Source organism: Myotis yumanensis, unplaced genomic scaffold (assembly GCF_028538775.1).
Source record: "Myotis yumanensis isolate MYYU_CA2020_CCGP unplaced genomic scaffold, mMyoYum1.0.hap1 SCAF_1, whole genome shotgun sequence".
NCBI classification, from domain to species: Eukaryota; Metazoa; Chordata; class Mammalia; order Chiroptera; family Vespertilionidae; genus Myotis; species Myotis yumanensis.
In genome coordinates, this window is record NW_027223752.1 from 114,313,013 (window position 1) to 114,336,359 (window position 23,347).

At 50.0% G+C, this 23,347-nt stretch overlaps 1 protein-coding gene and 1 pseudogene across 5 annotated transcripts in view; both read right to left on the reverse strand.

Annotated features, from left to right (window-relative positions):
- Positions 1-5,759: 5,759 nt before the first annotated feature.
- The window catches only part of PPCDC (phosphopantothenoylcysteine decarboxylase), a 34,648-nt gene continuing 17,060 nt past the window's right edge, over positions 5,760-23,347 (reverse strand). For 3 of the 5 annotated variants that reach the window (XM_070430101.1, XM_070430097.1, XM_070430111.1), the window contains 4 exons: positions 11,438-11,533; positions 10,395-10,523; positions 7,099-7,267; positions 5,760-6,673 (listed from right to left, as the gene is read on the reverse strand). In XM_070430101.1, the coding sequence (XP_070286202.1) occupies positions 6,588-6,673; positions 7,099-7,267; positions 10,395-10,523; positions 11,438-11,533 (480 nt within the window). In that variant the 3' untranslated portion in view covers positions 5,760-6,587. Of the gene's footprint in view, positions 6,674-7,098; positions 7,268-10,394; positions 10,524-11,437; positions 11,534-14,458; positions 14,517-23,347 lie in introns of those variants that run through there. The other 2 variants (XM_070430116.1, XM_070430105.1) reach the window with 2 other exon arrangements.
- Positions 17,054-17,152, reverse strand: LOC139000365 (U6 spliceosomal RNA; annotated as a pseudogene).

Below are 23,347 nucleotides of genomic sequence, written 5' to 3' on the forward strand. Positions count from 1 at the left end.
GATTGCTCTCCAAAGAGCAACACTTTCACTATCTAGTAGGTGAAAACTTTTATTTCAGTAGAGTTTGATTTGCACCACTTTCCTCATCAATGTAGTTAAGTAGCTTTTTATGTGTGTCTGTGTGTACTCTGTTTTTATCACCTGCTCACTTTTCTTTTGTGTTCCTGGTCCTTTTCTAATCAATGTACAGGAGCTCTTTATGTATTAGGGGAATTAGATCTCTGTTCTGTGAGCTATAGATAATTTCCCATTTGTTGTTTGTCTTTTGACCTTGCCTTTGGGCTATTGCTAGGCAGAATTATTTTTCTGTAGTCAAATTTATCAGTCTTTGCTTTTATGGCTCCTAGGTTATGTGTGTCTTGCTCAGAAAGGAGCAGGACCTTCCCCCCACCCCTCTACTCCACACACACCTTTTTTAATTTTGTCAGTACAAGAGGCTTGGAATGACCTACCAGGTTTTGTGAGGAAGAGGACAACTCCTCCCCTCTAGTCAATCCCCAATTTAGGGAGACACAAAGTAAACTCACTATTGCAATTCTGTTATAATAAACTAGAGGCCCGGTGCACGAAATTCGTGCACTGGGGGGAGGGGGCCCCTCAGCCTGGCCTGCACCCTCTCCAATCTGGGACTCCTTAGGGGATGTCAGACTGCCCGTTTAGGCCCGATCCTTTACCAGCAGTCGGACATCCCTCTAGCAACTCAGGACCACTGGCTCTTAACCACTTACCTGCCTGCATGCCTGCCTGATTGCCCCTAACCACTCTGTTTGCCAGCCTGATCACCCCCAACTGCTGGCCTGATCACCCCCAACTGCCTCCCCTGCCAGTCTGTTTGCCCCCAAATACCCCCTGCCACCGGCCTGATTGCTCCCAACTGCCCCCCCCTCACCAGCCTGATTGGGGTTGGGGGGGCCGATTGGGGGTGGGGCTGGCCATGGGGAGGGGCTGTGGTTGGTGGGCTGGGCAACCACCCCCCCAAATGGGTTGGGGGGTGGCGATCAGGGCCGGTGGCCTGGGGGAAGAGCCATGGGTGGTTGGCCAGCCAGCCCTGCCCCTGATTGCGGTTGGGGGGGGGGGGCAATCTGGGGTGGGGCTGGGCAAGTGGAGAGGCTGCAGGAGATTGGCTGGCCAGCCCTGCCCCCTCTTGGGGTGGGGGGGTGCAATCAGGGGCAAATAGCCATGGGGAGGGGCTGTTGGCCTATTGTGGGGCGGATTGGTCAAGGATGTGGCTGGTGGGGGCGGGGGTTGGGAAGAGAGGGCGTATTTGGCCAGCCGGCCTGCTCTTCTTTTTTTCTTTTGGCAACTCCACAATTTTAATTTGTGGTGCCTATGCTATGTCTGAAAAAGACCTTCTCCCCCTGCCCAGGAGAGCGATGGGGAGGGGGCAGCAAAAAATAGAAGACATCCCTCCCTATTGCACACAGACCCTATATACAGGCTCACCTAGCCCGGGCCGGCGGGATGCTTGGCACATTCTAGGATCCCTGCTCAGGGCCTGGAGGGGTGACTGGTGGCAGCACACGTGAGAGGGGACCTCTGGGTGACCACTCTGGTCCTGGCTACTGGTCTTGGCACTTCCTGGTCCCCAGTTCCTTTCTGTTCCTGCCTGCAGCCTTGGTCCCCCTACCTGGCCTCAGATGGCCCCCTTGGCTCCTGGGTGCTCTGTCCTCCCCTCCTAACCTGGAGATCTCAAGGAAGGTTATGGCTTCTCAGAGACTCCTCGACAGCCCTATCACTCATGTTCACACAGGGAAGGGGTGCATGTGGCAAAAGCAGCTGTATAAATGCGGGTGCAGGAGCAAGTCCTCCGAGGTCACTTGGACAGTTTGCTGATGATGCAGATCAGGGCCACATTCTCATCCTTGAGGCGCTGGTTGTCAGCTCGGAGATTGGACAGGCCCTTCAGCTCCTCTTCCAGCTCAGTGGCCTTGCACTCCAGGGCCCTGCACTCAAATCTCGCCAGCTCCAGGATGGCCGGCCTCTCTGCAAAGTGCTCTTGCCTCTGCATGGCGCACTCCAGCTCCACCTTGAGCTGCTCCAGCCGCAGCATGGTCTGGGTCAGGGCCTCACAAAATCTCTCATTCTCAATGTGCAGCTTTTCGTAGAGTTTCCTGAAGCTCCCTCAGGCTCTTCCAATTTTGGCTGGGGTTTGGAGTTTAGGTCCTGCTGCCTCAGGAGGGGAAGGGCTGGATTCTGGGCTGATGTCCACTGGCTTCACCTTCTCCCCCTTCACAGGCCCTCTCCTCTCATTGCCAACTCTGCGGTGCTTCCTGGAGGCCTGTGGTCCCTGTCCCTGCCCCTCAGGCACCTCTACTCTCTGGGCAGGCCCATCAGAATGCTTAACCCCAGGGACTTGGGGCTGCCAGGAAGGGTCCAGGCTCTGAGCACCCTGCTCTCCATGTGGATGGGAGAGTCTGATCAGGGGAAGGCCTGCAGGGGGGAGGGGCTGCGAGGTTGGCTGCTGGCCCCCTGATCAGGCGGTGTGCTGGCTACAGTGGGCATCATAGCGACTGGCCCAATCAGGGCCATGTTCTGCCTGCTCACCACTCCCCAGTCCCAACACGGCCTCCACTGCCCGGCTATCAGGCCTTTGGGATCACCAGCTCAGGGCGCCTGCTTGAGAAGGCGCTGGTGATTTCACCTGCATGCATGTTCGCCAACCATCGGCTGATGGAAAGCACTGCCCGCTTGGGGCTGCTCAAACCTGGGCAGGCAGGTCAGGGGCACTGCCGCCAGGGCTATTGCCACTGCCGCCGCTGCTGCTGCTGCTGCTGCTGCTGCTGCTGCTGCTGCTGGGGCTTGAGGCACTGACTGAGGCTGCCAGGCATGCCCGTGACCTGCCCGCCCGAGTTGGGTAGCACATGGGATGCGCCAGCGGGCAGATCACTGCTGCCGCCCGGCCTGTAGCACAGCGGATACCCGGGTGGGTACCCGATAGTTGCGGCCCCACTGCCAACCCCAGGACCCGGCGGGAGGCCCGGATGAGGGCGGAGCAGGTGCCGAACACCGTGGTCCCACCTGCCAGCCCTGGGTCCCCCACGGGAGGCCCGGATGAGGGCAGGGCGGGAGCCCGATTGCCAGGGTCCCACCCGCCAGCCCCGGGTTCCCTGCGGGAGGCCCGGATGAGGGTGGAGCGGGTGCCAAACACCACGGTCCCACCTGCCAGCCCCGGGTTCCCTGGAGGATGCCCGGATGAGGGTGGAGCGGGTTCGGTCCCACCTGCCAGCCCCAGGGTTCCCTGCGGGAGGCCCGGATGAGGGCGGAGCGGGTGCCGAACACCTCGGTCCCACCCGCCAGCCCCAGGTCCCCTGGAGGAGGCCCGGATGAGGGTGGAGCGGTTCGGTCCCACCCGCCAGCCCTGGGTCCCCCGTGGGAGTCCCGGATGAGGGCAGATCGGGTGCCGAACACCGAGGTCCCACCCGCCAGCCCCAGGTTCCCTGCGGGAGGCCCGGATGAGGGCAGGGACCTCTGCCACCAGCCTTGGATAGAAGGGAGCTGGCGGTTGGCACTGTCGGGCCGCCTGCAGTATGCAAATTAGCCGCCATATTGGCTGGTGGTTAATTTGCATATCTCGCTAATTAGCCAATGGGAAGGGTAGTGGTCGTACGCCAATTACCATGTTTCTCTTTTATTAGTGTAGACTAGAGGCCTGGTGCACGACTTTTGTGCACTGGGAGCAGGGGTCCCTCAGCCCAGCCTGCGCCCTCTCGCAGTCCGGGACCCCTCAGTGGATGTCCACCTGCTGGGGGCGGACATCCCCCAAGGGGTCCCTAGCACTGCTGCGAAGGCAGGAGTGGCTTCTGCCACCGTAGCTGCTCACCAGCCATGAGCCTGGCTTCTGCGCACTGACCACTAGGGGGCAGCTCCTGCATTGAGTGCCTGCACCCTGGTGGTCAGTGCGTGTCATAGCAACTGGTCATTTTGCCATTTGGTTGATTTGCATATTAGGGTTTTATTATATAGGATGAGAAAGTGGCACAATGGGTACCAGCCTGAGTTGGCCAGGGAAGGCTTTCCAAAGTAGGTGGCACCCAGACACACAGAGGCATGAGTAAGAGTCAGCCAGGTAAAGAACGGCCTTCCAGTAAAAGCATCAGCATGTGCAAAGGCAAGAAGCAGCAGGACTCCATCAAGGTTGTCCTGTCTGCAGGACTGGTGTGATGTAAGGGGTGGAGCTAGAAATGTAGGCAGGGGCCAAGTATGTCTTACTCAGGAGTCAGGGCCTTACTCTAAGGCAGGGGGGAAATGGCAGAGGGACACATAAGCTGTATGGAGGAAGAACTGACAGCCCAGTGTAGAGACTGGGACCTGGCTCAGAGGCTTCCGTTCCTTGACCAGCAGCAGCCCTAGCAGCCTATAGAGCAGTGGTTCTCAACCTTCTGGCCCTTTAAATACAGTTCCTCATGTTGTGACCCAACCATAAAATTATTTTCGTTACTACTTCATAACTGTAATGTTGCCACTGTTATGAATCATAATGTAAATATCTGATATGCAGGATGGTCTTAGGTGACCCCTGTGAAAGGGTCGTTCGACCACCAAAGGGGTCACGACCCACAGGTTGAGAACCGCTGGCCTACAAACTTCTCTGCTCCTGTGATCTTTTATTAAAACAAGTATTTTATAGCAGGACTCCTGGGCAACAGTCTTCCCAAAAGGGTCCAGCACAGAGCCTGGCCCACAATAAGCACTCAGTAAATGGTAGCAGTTCCTATTAAAATTGGAAAGCCTCACCATTCATTAGCAGGGTGCTGAAGGTAAGGAAGGGCCATGTGGACAGGAAGAGGGATGCTGGAAACCATTTAAGTGGAATTTTGGGACTGTCTCTGAATTTCAGTCACCCAGGCTCTCCCCACACCCCGACCTCCAAACCAGCCAAAAAGGCTGGTTCTTGGTGCTGCCATTTTAGTTATATTTTCTTCAGTGCCCAGAGGCAGTTTTATCCCAAAGGGTCACTTGATTAAGTCAAGTGCTATAGAGATAGAGGCTCTTGGAGGCTTTGGGAGGCCTTGGTTCCAGCCAGGCTTCCTGGTACCCCTTGAAGGCACCTCTACTCTCAGTGGTCTAAGGGCATGCATGGGGTCCCATTCACCCCTGGCCTGGAAGACAAGAGAGCAGGAAGCCAGCCCTAATCTCAGCTCCAAATAGGAAAACAAGCACCTCCCCGGTGCAGCCACCAAACAGCAATTAGGTCAAAGGCAGGAGAGAGTTTCTAGGGCTGAGCATTGTGTCTGGAGCCTGCTTCCTCATCCATGTGTGTTGCTGGGCACTGGGCGGGTGGGGCACACTCAGGCCCCCATCTGAGGTGCAGCAAAATTGAGGACACAGGCCCTGGCTGGTGTGGCTCAATTGGTTGGATTGTCATTCCATATATCAAAAGGTCGTAGGTTCAATTCTCAGTCAAGGCACATGCCTGGGTTGTGGGTTTGGTCCCCAGTTGGGGTGAGTACGAGAGGCAACCAATCGATGTTTCTCTCACATCAATGCTTCTCTCTCTCTCTCTCTCTTTCTCTTCTTCCTCCCCCACCCCCCTAAAATCAGTAAACATGTTCTCAGTGAGGATTAAGGAAAAAACACACAAGAACAACTGAGGACACCAGGAAGCAAGGGGACTGAGTTTCAGGGCAGGTTCCAACCCTGCTGGCTGTGTGCCTGTCACTTGCATAAAGGGCTACATCTGCTTAGGGTCGGGATTTTATTTTTCCCAAAATGAAACAGTCTATTTCAGTAATGTTAGGAATAAACTTCCATTTATTTTACATTTACTATGTAGGAGGCACTCAAGGGGGTGGTTATTCTACACAAATTATCTCATTTGATTCTCTTAATAACTCTGGGAGGGTAGAGTAATACAGATGAGGAAAGTGAGGGTCAGAAAGGCTGAGCCCTGAGCCAAGGTCCCACTGCTAGCAGGTGGTAGAGCTGGGATTTAAACTAGGGCTGTCTTGCTTCAGAGCCCTTTGCCCTTAACCACTGTATGCCATGGGGCCTAACAAGCACCAGATCCTTCCTCACCCACACCTAGCAACACCCCAATCTCTAAGACCACAGATGGGCTGTGAAAGAAGGAAGGAGTCTCTCAAAAGGTCACTTTTCTTTATTTCCCAGTACCCTCAATCTTACAGCATGATCAGGGTCTTTCCAACGTGTAGGCTTTCCTGACCCTGCAGGGCAGCTGAAGTTCCAAAGGCCTAGCCAGGGACCCACCACACTGGGAATCTCCAGCTGAGATGATTTCTAAAAGTGGTTCCTGGGCACAATGGGGAATCAGGTTGGCCAGTCACTCCTCAGTCCCCTCCTAGAGGCACAGGGACAATGCAGCAGCTTGTCCCTCTGGCTTGCTGGAACCATCCCAGGAAAAGGAGGGGAGGAACTCCAGATAGCAAGGAGTCTCCTGGCTGAAAGAAGTTGAGACCTGGGCCAATTTACCTTGGGGCAGTCGGGCCCCTGGAGATTGTGGAGCAGACCCAGGCTAGACCCCTACTCAGCAAAGGTGAATTCCCGCCATACTTTGCCAATGTCCACCTTCACTGACATGGCCTGAAAACACACTGGGTACAGAGGGACACACATGAGAGATCCTGGGTTCAACCCTGCTGAAAGCCAGCATGCTGCGAGAGAACTTCCTTCACTTTGTCCACAATGGTGTCCACCTCAGCCATGGCCCCCAAACCTAGGGAACAAAGTTCTGCTGTGGCCCTGCAGACTGAGGCAGGGTACCACCTCCCACTCCCATCCCACCCTGTACTCCCCCAAGGGCTCCACCCAGACCCCAGTGCCTGAGAAGGACAGGACCTTCTGCCTGAGCCAGACCCTCACATCCTTCTGAGATCCACCAGGACAGGCCCCGGAAACAGTTACAGTAGCTGTCATGAACTATGCACGGGCTGTGTGCCAGGGATACCAGGCACCTTACATGAACTATCTCATTTAATCCTAACAACTCTGAGGGGGAAGGAATTATGATTTCCATCTTCCAGATGAGAAAGCTGGGCTCGGAGGAGAATGGTTTTGCCTGAGGTCACAACAGGCTGGGATCTTAATCCAGATCTGACCATGGGCCATGAGGACAGGCTGTAAGCCTGGCCAGATGCCCACCTTGGTCTCCACACACCAGCTTCTTGGCCACACAGGGGATCTCGATATAGCCAAAGGCCTGGAGCTGGCCCACCTGCTGCGAGGTAAGGGGATGCTCCCACATGGCAGTGTTCATTGCTGGGCAGAAGAGCAGGGGCTTTCCGCGGTCCCAGGCCCGGATGACACAGGTCTGTGAAAAAGGATGGGGGAGGGGTGCCTGCTGTTCCAGCTGCCATCCTCCCCAACCCTTCCAAATCCTACACACCATCCTCTGGGTCACAAGCAGCCATGAGGTTAGGATGACTGAGGGCTGCTATCTGCAGGGAGCTGTCTCATGTCCCTCTAGGAAAAGAGAGGGGAGTTCAGAGAACAATGAAATGAAGAGGCCAGGACCAATGCCACCCTTCTCCGTGCCCCTGCCCTCTCCTGGGGACAGGAAGGAAGTAGGACAGCACACAGCCTCTGGATCTGGCTGTTTGCATCGTCCCAGACACCAGCATTTGTTTCCCACCAATGTCTCTCAGAGTTCAGCAACCAAGCTATGAGTGGACAGTTTCAGTCGCACTTTCTCTTGGCCCCATGACACCTGCTGCTTCTGCAAAAGTCATGAGTATACCTAGAAGAGCCCCTGACTGCATGTGGGGTAGGGTGAGGGCTGGGCTGGGGTTTCTACATGTCCTCAAAATAAAACACACTGACCAGAGCAGAAACCGAACCCCTCCATGTCCCACACTTTCTTGCTCTGCCCACCTCATCTCTAAGCTCAGGGCTTCCTGGACAAACCAGAGCTCCTCCAAACCTTCTGGCAGCAAGAGGCATGAAAGGAGGCATTAGTTCCCATCATCACTTCTGTTTGGCCAACACTGTATTCAGCAACTCAGGTTCTGCCCCTGGGAATCTGCTTGGGCGAAGAGAAGGCCTGGATCCCAATCAGGGGACCAGCTCCCAGCTAGACTGGTGACCCAAGGAAGTCTCCTTCTCTTTCTGAATCTGCTTGGCTGTTTACCACAAAGAAGGGGCCAAGGACTGAGTAGGCCAGAGGGCAGGTCAGATGACAAAAGGCCCGGAGGCCAGTACACAGATTCACACTCAGCACACTGCTCTAATAGCACCACAAGTTCTGGGCACTAGAAAGGAAGGAAGGAGAACTGAAGGAGAGAAGTAGCAGGGTGAGCTTCTTTTCCAGGATAAAGGATAAAGGATATAAGGATGAAACATCTTTTGAGAGAGGACAGAGCCACAGAGCAAGAATGGTGACAGTTAAAACATTGTAAGGCCAAAACCGGTTTGGCTCAGTGGATAGAGCGTCGGCCTGCGGACTGAGAGGTCCCGGGTTCAATTCCGGTCAAGGGCATGTACCTGGGTTGCGGGCATATCCCCAGTGGGGGATGTGCAAGAGGCAGCTGATCGATGTTTCTCTCTCATCGATGTTTCTCTCTCATCGATGTTTCTAACTCTATCTCTCTCCCTTCCTCTCTGTGAAAAATCAATAAAATATATTAAAAAAAAAAAAAAACATTGTAAGATTTGCAATTTCTTAAAATATTTGCCTTCGCCCAGCCAGTGTGGCTTAGTGGTTGAGCATTGACCTATGAACCAGAAGTCACAGTTCAATTAGGGTCAGGACACGTGCCCGGGTTTCGGGCTCGATCCCCATTGTGGGGCAAAGCAGGAGGCAGCCAATTGATGCTTCTCTCTCATCATTGATGTTGCTCTCTCTCCCTCTCCCTTATTCTCTGAAATCAATAATAAAATATATATATATATATATATATATATATATATATATATATAAATAAAATTTGCCTTCAAGTGAAACCTTTTGAGGAAAATGATCTGGGGGCTGGTCTTGGGAACTTATTCTACTGTTCAGCCAACTCAGGAGGGAACTCCAAAGATTTCAAGGAGCAATGGCAGCTTCAAGGAAAAAAAGGAAAGCAGAACTTTCAGGAGGAAGGAGGGAGCCCTCGGAGAGCAGCCTAGGCTGGGGCTTAATTCCTAGAGCTTGGTGTGTTTCGCCACATCAGCCAGCTGCTGACTAGCAGTGGGAAGCCTAGAGGTTTGGTAACACAGTGCTGGTCACATACAACTCTGACCCACTTAAATGAAAGTGGCAGGAGGCTCACAGGCTCCAGCTGCCCTGTCAGCCCTGGCACCAACCCCACTGGGAAGCCTTCTGCACTCCCTTACCCGCTCCTGGCCACACAATCTGTGTGCTGCCCTTCTTCTGGTCACCTTGTGTTCTTATTCAAATGATGCTTAAATCACTAGTAGATTCTTCCAAAGTGCCTTAAGTGCCAACAACAAGCATAGGAGGAGACTAACCTATCTGACCCCCCAAAATATTGACCCAGCTTGGTTATTCACTTCTTCGCCATATTAAACTCTGAAAAACTCCTGGCTGTTTGCCACAGTAAAATTACGAATTATCTCATACATATAATAAGTATATGCCTACTACTGTGCAAGGTGGTGACTCTATTGTCAAAGGACTGACTGGAAACATTGAAGATTGGGCCACACACCAGAGCATACTCCCTTCTCACCTGAATGGGTGAACAAAAACCCTCTCCTTCCAGACTGTGAGTTCCCTGTGTCCTGTGTGTCTCTCAGCATGGGTCCAGTTCATGGTAGGTAAAAGCTCAATAAATGAGTAAAGGGAGGGTAATAAGGCAGAGGGAGGAGAGAGATCATGCCTAACTCCTCCCAGGATGATCAAGTACACAAAGTTTCTTTAAGGACAATAGCTCCCTGAAGATCTATCAATCCCACTTTGCACAGCTGAACTTGTGTTCCTTTCCTCCGTCATCCATAAGCTCACACTCTTGCCCTGTCTTTCTCCTATTTTCCTCTCTCAGCTTTCCATGATACATAGGAAAACTGCACCTCCACCTGTGACTAAATACAGAAGAGATAAATGTGTGTGAAACATCCATGAAGAAGTAAACACTCTTATTAGTTGCCCATGTGGATATCCAGATCCTAGTGAGAAGGCAGGCAATGGAACTAGGCCAGGAGACTGACAGAATGGCAGCCCATGAATGAAGGACAAAGGGAGAAGAGCTGAGCATCAAAGGGCAGGTGAGTGGTGGACAGCCTCAGAAAGCACCCACAAGTCAAGTCCATCCATCCACCACACCTTCTGCCAACTTGCCAGAGCATAGGTGAGATGGGTAGGGGGCAGAGGGACAGTGTTCTGAGCAAACAGGACCATAATAAAAGGATTCCAAGGTGAGAACCTTATACAAAGGTAGTCTATAGCTCAGCAAACTAGGAGAGAGGTTCAAGGAGGGAGGAGGGCACAGGGATTCACTCACAAGCAAGTTGTCACAGATGCCACTGGCCACCTTCCCCAGAGTGTTGGCATCGAGAGGAGCCACCAGCATAAGGTCTGCCCACCTCCGAAGGTCAATGTGGAGAACTGGGTCGGACCGGCACTTCCACATCTGGCAAGGAGAAAGAAATGGCGTCACTGGGCAGACCACTCTGTTGGTGGAGGGAAGGAGGTGTGTGTGTGGGGGGGGGGGGGGGGGGGGGACCTGGGGGGAGGAAACAGAGGCCAAGGACACTAAGTCAGGAACCGGAGAAAGACCACCTGATGAGCAACCCTGCCCAAATCCACTGCCACTCCCTCTCACAGCTAAGCTGGTGAGAGCATTGGCTGCAGAGTCAATAGCCTGAGAGAAACCAGGCCTGAGAAAACAAACGCCCCTTGTCTTTCCAAGCCATTCCCTTTATGGTTCGGTTTTCAAGAGAGCTGACATCTGGCAGGGAACTCCTGCCCTGTCTGCTTGAGGCGGATGCTTGGATTGTCTAAGCAAGTGGACAGTGAGAAATGTCTGGGGCAGTGAGAAATGGGGGAGGGGGAGAATTGGGGAAGACGGACAAATCAGAAATGTTCTAGGTGGAGAATGTTTAAAAATGCCTGGCAGGGCACCCCTTTGAGGCCCACACTCAATGTCTGGTGAGTCAGCCAGTGCCCACCCTTCTGAGAGAGAGCAGATGTAGGCTGTGGGAAGTGAGGCACTCTGGACAGCCCTGACATTGGGAGCCACGGGGACATGGTGAGGGAAACAGAGCTCTTCTGTGGTTGTATCAGCCCAGATAAGCCCAAGGGCATTCAACTTCAGGCTCAGGGCCAAAGCTGAGCTCTGCCTGAGGTGGGGGGAGACTATAGGCCTCCCACAGGCCAGAAGCTAGGCAGTTGTTTTCCTCATCACCTCTGCCTTGAGGGCCCTAACTGCTGACGTGAGCCTGGTCTGTCTGCTCTGACCACCAGGACTATGGGCTGCAGGAGTACAGTCCTGTCCTGTTGATAGACACATGATGGAACACAGCCCTGGGGACCCCCAGCACTGACCTCCCATTCATCCGCATCGCTGTAGAGGGTGACAGGAATGTCCTGGGGGCTGTAGAAATGTTTGGCTCTTTCAGTTGTGACCACTGCTACTTCCAGCTGTCACCAAGAAAAAACAGGTGGGGTGGGGGGGTGATATATGTTATCAGAGCCACTCCTGAAGGCCATGTGGGACCAGGCCAGGCAAGAGCTTTCTTCATAGCCTAGCTACAGAGGACTTCTCCCTCCTTGGCAGTTTCCATAACTACTTCTACTGTCACCAAAAGTTCAGGCCCCACCAGGTGTGGCTGTTTCACTTCCCTATCAAGGAGCTACTGTGGAATCAGTCATCAACTGTGCAATGTATATAAAGCTGCAGCTGCCACAGGCTCCTGCCGCTCCGGCAGAATGAGGCAAGAGCAGAGCCAGATGGGAAAGAAACTCAGGGCAAGAGCACCCCAGAGGCCATGGCTGGCAGGAGGGGCCATCCCAAGGAGGCTCACAGGTCCTGAGCTGTGGACCACATTGAAGCTCTTCCCTCTACAGGTGAAGGCACTGGGAGCTGGGGCCTGGCACAGGGTGTTTGGGTCCATGCCCCAGCGAGAGAGTAGGCAGTTTCTTCTCGTACTTCTAAGAACCAGGACTCATGGGCTCCAGCTGCAGACAGGCTCCAGGAAAACCAAACCCACATCACGTGCCTACATGCATGGGGCAAGAACAAAGTTTACCTTCATACTACTCATTTACTAGATAAGTTAACAATGCAAACAAGGGGGATGGTTAAGGTGCTTAACAGAATGATGGCCTTGAGAAAGAGCACATGGTAATGTGAACGGCACTCAAGGTAAAGGGGCCCAGAAGAGGTGGCTGTGAGAAGGATGTAAGAAATAACACGTTTGGGGGACATTTCTCCAGAAGGGAGAAATGTCAAGTGTGACAAGGACAGAATCATTGACTAACCAGAGGAGGGGTCATGGGTGATAGTGTCTGGGCCAGATCCAGTCTGCAGACATGTTGTTTGGCTTGCATGGGGTTATAAACATTTTTGAGCCAGTATATACAAATCAAAAGATTTCACATAGAAAACTTATTTTCCTGGCTTCTCTTGAAAATCAGAAGCTCTGGCAATGCTGGACCCATATTCCTACTGATAATGACTTAGTGGGATTGAGTGATGGCTGTCTCTTTGGATGAGGTGTGCCTATGCCCATTCAACCTAGTCCCCAGCCCTCCCTACCATCTCCCCAAGGCCCCCTCTCATTTCTTTCCTGCTTGTCATGGGACAGTATTCCACACAGCACTTAAGAGAAAAGCAGAGAACAGAAGTCTCAGAGAGGCAGCCTACAACAGAACTTCAGAAGCTCTGGTGTTCCCAGCTCTACTGGAGAGCTCTGGGACTTGTCCATTCTCTCTCACTCCCCTGTAAGAACCTACGATACTCAGAACTTGCTCGAAACCTCAGGGACCTTTTAAAAAGTCATTTAAATCAAACCCCCACTGAGCACTGGAGTCCCCTCTAGGACAGCCCTGAACAAGCCTTGTCCAGTTCCGAACAAGATGGCAATTGGATGGGGCTGCCATTACTCCACTGAGTTGCTGAGGAACCAGCACAGGTGGGGAGAGCAGGAGGAGACAGGACGGTGTTGAGACTTTTAAAACACAGACAGTGACAGGGGAACATATGGGGCATAGTAAGTTAGGGTACACAGAGGAAAAATTAAATATAAATTTCAGATGAGCAGAGAAAATTCAATCTACACACAAAAAAATAGGAAAGGCAAAAAAGAAGCAGAGAGAAAACATGAGAAGTATAAAGCATGAAATTAAGATGGCAGAAGTCCTAATATAATCATAATTATAGTAAATATATAATGGGTTAAATTCCCTGATCAAAATTCAGACCCTCATATTAGATGTTTTAAAATCCATCAATCACATCAAAATGTGCCTAAAAAGGCACATTTAAAACAAAAGGATAGCCCTGGCTGGTATTTCTCAGTGGTTAGAGTGTTGGCCTATACATCAGAGGTTGGCAAGTTTGATTCCAGTCAAGGGCACATACCTGTGTTACAGGTCTGATTCCTGTTCCCCGTCAGGGCACATGTAGGAGGCAACCAATCACTGTGACACATCGATGTTCCTCTCTCCCCCGCCCCCCCTTCACTCTTTCTTTAAAAATAAAGGGCAAAAATATCCTCACACCTGGGTGAGGATTAAAAAAACAAATAAAAGAATATGTTAAATTAAAGAATAAACTTTCAGTTAAATAAAATGGATTAAACTCTGCTCCCTCCCAAAGCCCCTGAAATAAGAGTAAAGGGATTTTATAAATAGTATGAACCACCAAGAACAAAGAGAAGAGGACCAAAAAAAAAAAAAGCAGTTAATGTATGTAAACACACTTTTGGAATATGGAATTGGAAAGAGGTATTAGCAGATTCAAAGCAGATCAGATTAGATGAGATCAGATGCCATTTTTTTAAATGAACATTCAGAGGGGAAAAAGAACTCTTGGAAATGAAAATTATAAATAATGAAATTTAAAAACTCAATATAAGTTTAGAAGAAATCATTCAGAAAATAGAAAGATAAAGAAATGGATAATAGCAGGGGGGGAAAGGTGAAAAAATCAGATCAACTCCAGAATTCCAAAATCTGACATATAATGAGTTCCAGAAAAGAAGAACAGAAAAATAGAGGGGAGAAAATTACAAAAGAAATGAAATTTTCCAGAACTGAAGAACTCAGAGGTGGGAGTCATCTCTTCTGCCTGTAGGAGTTTGAGGTGTCCCAGCATTAGGTTCAGGGAACCTGGAGTATCACATCCCTAGAACCCACCGAGTGTCTGTCAATGCCTATACCCACACTAACTCTTCTAAAAGCTACATCCTCCTGCTGATGTATATGGAGCTTGCAATCCGCAAAAAAAAATTAAGAGTTCTTCTCACCCATGTTGCTACTGAGCCACAAGCCCTAAACTGCATCTGCACAGTTAACTCTTCTAGTCCTAAATGCAGTTTCTCACTATTCCCTGGTAAAATCCACCTTTCCAGAGTTGGTCCCCTGTTTCAGTCTATGGAGCTCTTGGCCTGTTCTTCTTGGCCTATTCTCCGCCAGCACCACCATCAGCAGAGCCCTGAAACACGAATTCAAATCATGAACAGAACAAAGACAAGAGCAGAGCCCTTCCATAAGTCTAGGGTTGAGGGTGGGGAAGAATCCTTCCCAAGTAGAATCTTTAAGTGGTTATAAACATGCATCACCAGGTGGTCAGGGGATGTCCTAAGGTTACATCAAAACCTTACCTAAAATCCAAAAATACTTTGTCTGATATTCAAAAAAACTAAAATGGGTATGCCTTATTCCCAATAAGCCCAATCAAGCCCAGTGACAAACCATTTCCTAAGTGCTTACAAGCCTTGTCTATAGATATCTGTGGAGCCCGCCTCCTTTGTCTTTTTGCTAAATGGATATTAGTCTTCTTTAGGCCCAGGCCCTCTGCTATCTCTAACGCACCCTGTAGGTCACCAACTATAACCTTAGTACTCCAGGAGACCTTGCCAAGGTCAGAAGATGAATCACCCAACTTGGGGTTCATGTCCCTCCTATCACCATCTGTCCTACTTTTTCAAGTTCAAAAGAAAAAATGGAAACAAAACAAGACTCAAGTCCCTCCCATTTCTTTCTTTCCATCCTAATGTTATGCCATTGGCCTCCAGCACCAGACACTGTTTTGTTCTTTTTCCAAATACACGGAACAGCCCTCTTGGTTGTCCTGTTTCATTGCAAGCTTCAGCTCAATCTGAACCACATAAACCTTCATGTTTAGTCACATGTCCTCCTTTCCATCTGTGTTCTCCCCCCCACCCCAACTGATTTATTTAATATTTATTGTTGAAAGCTTTACAGATGTCGCCTTGTTTCCTTCCGTTGACCCCCTCTACCCCGCTTCCACCCCTTCTCCAGGCCTTCACTGCACTATTGTCTGTGTCCATGGGCTATGCATATATGCATGTAAGTCCTTTGGTTAATCTCTTCCCATCCCTACCTCCCTCTAAAACATGTCAGTCTGTTGCATCTTCATTGTCTCTGGTTCTATTTTGTTTGTCAGTTTATTTTGTTCATTAGATTCCACATATGAGTGAGATCATGTGATGCTTATCTTTCTCGGTCTGACTTATTTCTCTTAGCATAATACTCCCCTGTCTCAAAGGTAAGAGACCCTTCTTTTTTACAGCTGCATAGTATTCCATTGTGTATATGAACCACAGTTTTTTTTATCCATTCATCTACTGATAGGTACTTGGGCTATTTCCAGATCTTAGCTATTATAAATAACTAGTGGCCCCGTGCATGAAATTCGTGCATGGGGGAGGGGGTGTTCCTCAGGGGATGTCCGACTGCCCGTGGGATCGGGCCTAAACCGACAGTCGGACATTCATCTCACAATCCGGGACTGCTGGCTCCTAACCACTCACCTGCCTTCCTGCCTAATCGCCCCTAACCACTCTGCCTGCCGGCCTGCTCGCCCCCAACTGCCCATCCCACCAGCCTACTTGGCACCAACTGACCCCCCCCCGGCTGGCCTGCTCACCCCCAACTGCCCCCCCTGCTGGCCTGCTCATGCCCAACTGCCCCCCTGCTGACCTGCTCACTCCAAACTGGCCCCCCACTGTCCTGATCACCTCCAACTGACCCCCACTGATGGCCTGCTTGCCCCCAACTGGCCTCCCTGCTGGTCTGCTTACCCCCAACAGCCCTGCCCCCCACCAGCCTGATCACCCACAACTGCCCACCCCTCTTGGCCTCTAACTGCCTCTACCTCAGCCCCGCCACCATGGCTTTGTCCAGAAGAACATCCGGAAGGTCTCCTGGAAGGTCTCCCAGTGTAATTAGCACCTTACCCTTTTATTAGTATAGATAGAGGCCTGGTGCACAGGCGGGGGCCGGCTGGTTTGCCCTGAAGGGTGTCCTGGACCAGGGTGGGGGTTCCCTTGGGGTGTGGGGCAGCCTGGGTGAGGGGCCTGTGGTGGTTTGCAGGCCAGCCACACCCCCATGGGGTGAGGGTCACTGCTGGGGGTGTGTGACCAGCCTGGGTGAGGGGCTGAGGGCTGTTTTCAAGCTGGCCACACCACCTTCAGGGTGGGGGTCCCTGCTGGGGTGCCTGGCCAGCCTGGGTGAGGGGCTGAGGGCTGTTTTCAGGCTGGCCAAGCCCCTTCAGGGTGGGGGTCCCCGCTGGGTTGCCTGGCCAGTCTGGGTGGGGGCTGATGGCTGTTTGCAGGTTGGCCACGGCCCCCAGCAACTCAAGGTCCCAGCCCCTCCTTTTTTTCTTTTTTTTCAGCGCCTCCTTGAGCAGAGGGAAGCAGGTATCTGGGATTTATTTATCTTCTATAATTGAAACTTTGTAGCTTTGAGCGGAGCCCAGGGCCAGCCAGGGCGGGCAGGGAAGCTTGGCTTCCTCCATCGCCAGGGGCAACCCAAGCCTCCTGCTCGCTCCAGCTCCGTGGCTGCTGCCATCTTGGTTGGGTTAATTTGTATACTCACACCTGATTGGCTGGTGGGCGTGGCTTGTTGGGTGTAGCAGAGTGACACCAATTTGCATGTTTCTCTTTTATTAGTGTAGATGCTGCTATGAACATAAAAAATATGGAATGCTTCACGGATTTGCATGTCATCCTTGCACAGGGGCCATGATAATCTATTGTTCCAATTTTAGTATACTGTATTTTTCCATGTATAAGATGCCCCCAACTACAAGATGCCCCCCACTTTTCCTACCCAAAATTAAGAAATTAGTATTTTAAACATAAAACAGAACACATTTTTATTTAGTAATTACAGTAGGTAATGTTTACATACCAGTACTATGATATTATGCAGCATATCACTTTATCCAACCTCTGTTGCATCACTGCTCTCTTCTTCATCACTATTAGTTCCAGACATATAAATTTCTTCAACTTCTATTGTATCACTGCTGTCTTATGAGTCACTGTCTATATATGTGAGATCATCCTCATAAACTGGTGGCATTTTCTGAGCTAACTTTGTTCGTGTTCTCATGGCCAACCCTTCTCTCCTCATGAAACTGAAGCACAATTTTGCCTTTCCTATAAAATCAACAACGTTCATTTTGCTTGCAAACATTCTTGCCTGACATTGAATAAGCTTGGTTGATACACATAAGCCACTCTGGCACTGTTCTATAATCCAAGTCTTAAGCCTCTGCTCCAAGTTTGCCCATTTTGCTGGTTTTCCTCTTAAGGCCTTCTCTTTTTTGGCATCTTAAGGAGTTGTTCTTCCTGTTTTCTCCACTGTCTGATCAGACACTCAGTGGGAGGAGGTCCAAATTGTCTCTCTGCAGCTCTATTTCCATGTTCTTTTTCATAGCTGATTACATTCAGTTTGAATTTTGCAGAGTAAGACAATCACTTACTGGTATTTATCTTTTTATTTTTTGACATCTTTATGGGCTCAGAACGCTCTGGTCTCTGTTGCATCTGCACACTCTTCACCTCCACTTCCAATTACAGCATCAGCTGATGTCAGTAACAATAAGGCTCAGGATTGGAGGAAGCCTATTTGACAAGGTATGGGCAGCCACGAACCCCTGTGGCTCCCTCCTCGGGTGACTTCCGTGTATAAGATGCCCCTCGACTTTCAGTCTAATGACTTTATAAAAAAATAGCATCTTATACACAGGAAAAATATAGTATGTGCTGCTGAAGTGAGCACTCCATCTGTTTTCCAATCTCTGTCAACAGAGGGCTTTCTAGGTACTTATATCAGTTTCTAGTCACTGCCTTCTTTTCCTCATGGGTACCACTTTCTCATTTCTAAGAGCTTCCCAACCATCTTGAACAATTTGCCACTTAAGAATGTCCCAGTTCAGCCCTAACCGGTTTGGCTCAGTGGATAGAGTGTTGGCCTGCAGACTCAAGGGTCCCAGGTTTGATTCTGGTCAAGGGCATGTACCTTGGTTGCGGGCACATCCCCAGTAGGGGGTGTGCAAGAGGCAGCTGATCGATGTTTCTCTCTCATCGATGTTTCTAACTCTCTATCCCCCTCCCTTCCTCTCTGTAAAAAGTCAATAAAATAAAAATAAAAAATAAAAAAGAATGTCCCAGTTCATCCTCTTCTATCCTGAAATTAGAAAGCTTCATCCTGAACATCTAGTTCCCCTACTCTCCCCAACTCCCAAACTGCCTGCCAGGTCTTCAAGTGAAGACTGTGCCTGGGCCCAGCCTTCAGAAGCATTCCGTTTGGTAATGGCTGTGTTTAGGGGCTCCCTCCTCTCTCTCAGCTCTACCCTTTCTTTCCTTCTACATCACCTTCAGGGCCTCAGGGCCTGTCCTTGGCCCCTAGAGGGTGCCAGGTAGGGCTCCCACCCTGGGGATTAGCCCCTGCTTGAGATCTTCCCTCTAAGCTCCTCCCCCAGTCTCTCAGTTGATCCCTCTCTGGCTACCTTCCCAGGGCACACAGTTGTTAGGGAGTTTCCTGGGGTCACTGTCGTTACCTAAAGAGTAATGTGGAAAGTATGTGATGGGTCCATCCTTTCCAGTGCTCCTACCCTGACCCTACTGAAGTAGCCACCTCTCCTTGGAAGTGACCCTGACCCCAGTGCTGTCCAGCAGGCCCAGGCCAGTTTTTCTGGTTTTAAAGAGATGTCACTTGACCTGATTCATCAGCCCTATGGGCTTTGTTCTTTCATTTTCATTCACTTTGTCAAAAGGTCTGGGAGCCAAGTTTGCACAATTTGAAGAAAATAAAAAGCAAGCTGTGTTACCTTCTAGATATTAAATTACTCAGACTATTGACTCATTCAACCTGACCTTTCTCCCAGCAAATGCCAAGGAGTCCTGGCAGGGCAAAAACAACTCCTGAGGGCAGGAACCCTCCTTAGCTTTCTCTTACACACTCCTAGGACCTGGTAGAATCAGGGCTAGGCATTAAAACAATCGCCCACATACTACAGAGCTCCTGAAAGGCAATTCTGTGCACAGTCTCCTGGCAAGACCACTGTGAACAGTTTTTATATCTAATGTTTTTAACCTGAACCTCTTTGTGTGATGTGACCAATGCCTGGCCACACCCTTATATGAGCTTCCTGTCTGTATTTTGCCCAGTATTCATAGTGATTTCCTTCTGAAACCAGTTGGCAAGTCTGATTTCCTTTTCTCTGCTGAAGAGACATCAACAATCCCAGCTGGGGTTCCTGGAGTCAGGGAAGGGAAATGAAAACAGATTTGGGGTGATACCTTCTTTTCTACTTTAGGCCCATTGTCTGGCCCACATTACTTCTGGAGCAGATTGAGAGACCTGTACTTCCACAGCCATGGGATGAGACAAACTCCATGGCTTGAATTTCTACCTCCAGTATAATCTCTGGTCTCTACCCACTATAACCATGAGCTAATAGCACGCCCTCCCCAAGTTATGACAACCAGAAATGTCTCCAGACATTGTCCACTGTCCCCTGGAAGGCAAAATCACCTACTCTACGCAGTGATGGAAATGTGTCATATCAGTGTTGCCTAGTATGGCAGCCACAGCCACATTTGGCTACTGAACACCTGAGGTATGGCTGGTGTTACTACAGAACTGAATTTGGGGTTCATTTAATTTTAATAATTTGAATTTGAATTTGAATATGGCCAGTAGCTGCCATATTAGATAGCACTGCTCTGGTATATAGAAGCAAAGAAAAGCCACCCAGCTGAGTGGCTGGAAAAGACAAAGTGTTTCTTGTAGGGTATGTGATAATAGCTCCACAGACTGATGAGGATTCTAAAGAGGAAGCACCAGCCATGGCTTAACCTGCCACAAGGCAAGGAGCCCTGTACTTTGGTGGATCAGACCTCTGGGTTGGCACACATAGCAAAGGCTGACCAGTGTTGACACTGGCAGTGCCCAGGGCCTGGGGGCCAGCCAAGAAGCTGACATAAACCTAAGCATGGGGGTGGCAGATATACTCCAGGAAAAAGGAGTCTTGGTGTCCAGGGTAGACAGCACATGGTGTGGGAAGCTGCAGAGGAGGTAGCACTGTTAACAAATCCCAAAGGGTTTCTGGTTGACTCATTGGGTGTTCCAATCGCTCATAATTATGTCTCAACTGGCAAACATTTACCAAGCCTACTATGTAACACAGGGGCCAGAGCTAGTAAGATACAACCTCTGCCCTCAGTAAGGGCTCAGTTTAATAGGTAGGTGGGTATATATAACCCCTGACCATAAAGCAAGGCAGACCAGGCAAGAGTCCACAGTTCCTGGAGATTCTCATCCTCACAAATGTGGTTAGCTTGAGCAGAGAATGTCCCAGCTCCAGATCTGAGCTGCTCATGTTCACTCACCAGTTCTGCCAACCTACTAGCTGGAGGATCTCAAGCAAATCCCCCTTCTCCTCTAAACCCAGTTTTCCTTTCTGAGCCATGAGCCATTTGGACCACATGGTCTCCAGTGGCCAATCCAGCCCATTGTGCCACCCCAGCCCTCTTGTGACCCTTGCCATATCCCACCAGGCTCTGCCTCCAAAGGGGCCTCCTGGGGGAGCTGGTGTTCTGGTTGCACCAGCCCTTCTCGTCACTCAAGCAGGACCAAGCTGCCAATCCCTCTGTGCCCTTCCCCAACAAGAGAAAACTCTCAAATATGAAACCAGAGAGACAGACTGCACAGGCTCTCCATGGGGATATTGTTCTGGGGTATCAAGGAAGGCCACTGGGGTCAGGACCCCGCAGCCAGGCCTGACTGCCTTTGACCAGCAGCCTGCAGAGTTCACTTCCTAAAGGAGCAGGCCAGCAAGGAAGGGGCCAGCCAAGCCAGCAGAGGCCCAAATAACTTGGAGCACTAAAGTTGAATGGACCAGTTTCCACAGCAGGACCACAGGACAGGCAGGTACCCCTGCCTGGTAAGAAATACCTCAAACCAGGCCTTGTTTCTCCTGCTTTGGAACATTAAAAAAAAAAAAAAGCAAAAAAAAAGCATAAAGTTACAAAGAATGTTCCATAATATCCAAACTGAAATCCCCAACTGACTTTAAAAATAAAATAAATATACACAAAGGGTAGATGCTCAACCACTGAGCCAAACCAGCCAGGCAGGGCCAAATACTACTTTAAACTTTGTCACAACTACTCAACTCTGTAGCAGTAAGACTGCAGCCATTGGCAAAACATAAATGAGTACATGTGGCTGTGTTTCAATAAAACATTATGGACCCTTAAATCTGAATTTCCTATACTTTTGTGTGACACAAAATAGTCTCCTTTTGATTTTTCTAACCATTTAAATATGTGAAAATCATTCTTAGCTCACAGGCCATACAAAAATGACCCATGAACCAAGAGGTCATGGTTCAATTCCCAGTCAGGCACATGCCCAGGGTGCGGGCTTGATCCCCAGTAGGGGGCGTGCAAGAGGCAGTGATCAATGATTCTCTCTCGTCATTGATGTTTCTGTCTCTCCCTCTCCCTTCCTCTCTGAAATCAATTTTTTAAAATGTAAAGAAAAATAAAAAACAGGCCACAAAACCGGATTTGGCCTGGGGCCATTGTTTGCTAAGTACTGTACCTTGCTCATTCATGTATATCTTAAGGATTGTCCCACAACAGCACACAGAGATCCATCCATTCATGCTTCTAAACCATCACCAAGGAGTCCATTGAGAGGCTGGACCATAATTGCACCACACCTCTCTATAGTTGGACAATTTGTTTCCTGTTTCATTGTTGTTTTGAAATTATAAAAAATGTTATAATCAATTTCCTTATACAAATGGATATTTATAAATATACCCCACAGGGTTCAGACCTATAGGTGAATCAAGGGCTGTCAACATTTGTGATTTCTCTAGATATAGCCAAATAGTCCTCCAGAAAAGCAGAATTTATTTCATACTACATGAGCAGAGCACTCTTTCCCTCCCCCTTGATGACTCTGAATGTCCTGATGGGCATTCTAGAAATGTATCCTTCTCTAAGCTCAGAGCCTGCCAGCTCCCTGAGTGGGAGATTTCCTCTACCTTTAGAAATCTCCTTCCAGCCTGGCCGGGCATGGCTCAGTGGTTGAAAGTAGACCTATGAACCAAGAGGTCACATGTCCTGGTTTCAGACTCTATCCCTCGTAGAGGGCATGCAAGAGGCAGCCAATCAATATTCTCTCTCATCATTGATATTTCTATCTCTCTTTCTCTTCTCCCTTCCTCTCTGAAATCAATAAAAATATTTTTTAATAATAATAAAAATAGAAATCCCCTTTTGGCTCTCAGCCCTGCTGATGCTTGCCCTAGCAAAGCTAGAGGTATCTGCTTTCTCCTCCCAAGTGAGAAGGATGCCAACCAAAGGGCAGAAACTGACTGATAACTCACACTAACTGCCACCCCATTACATGACAATTATGAACTGCAAAAAATCCTGAAGCTCCTTCCCCCCAAGACCTTCTCTCAAGATGCTTTTGGGCCCTAGTCCTTTGTGCTCTCACATCTAGAATCTTCTATCACTAGTGCCAAAGAGGTCTTGTAGATGGGTCATTTGAGTAGCTTCTCTTCAGTGCATGAATAAGAAATCTGAGGCTAGCCCTGGCTAGTGTGCTAAATGATTAGAGCATCGGCCTGCGCACCAAAGGGTCGGGAGTTCGATTCCTGACCAAGGGCTTATATCTGGGTTGCAGGTTCACTCCACACCCTAACCTGGGCGCATGTGGGAGGTAACCAATCAATGTGTCTCTCTCACCTCTCTCTCCCCCCTCCTCCCTTCCTGCCTCCCTTCTATTCTCTCTCTGAAAAGCCATGAACAGAATATCCTCAGGTGAGGAAGGGAAGAGGAGGGGAGGGGAGGGGAGGGGAAGAGGAGGGGAGGGGAGGGGAGAGGAAGGGAGGGGAGGGGAAGGGAGGGAGGGGAGGGGAGGGGAGGGGAGGGAAGGGAAGGGAAGGGAAGGGAA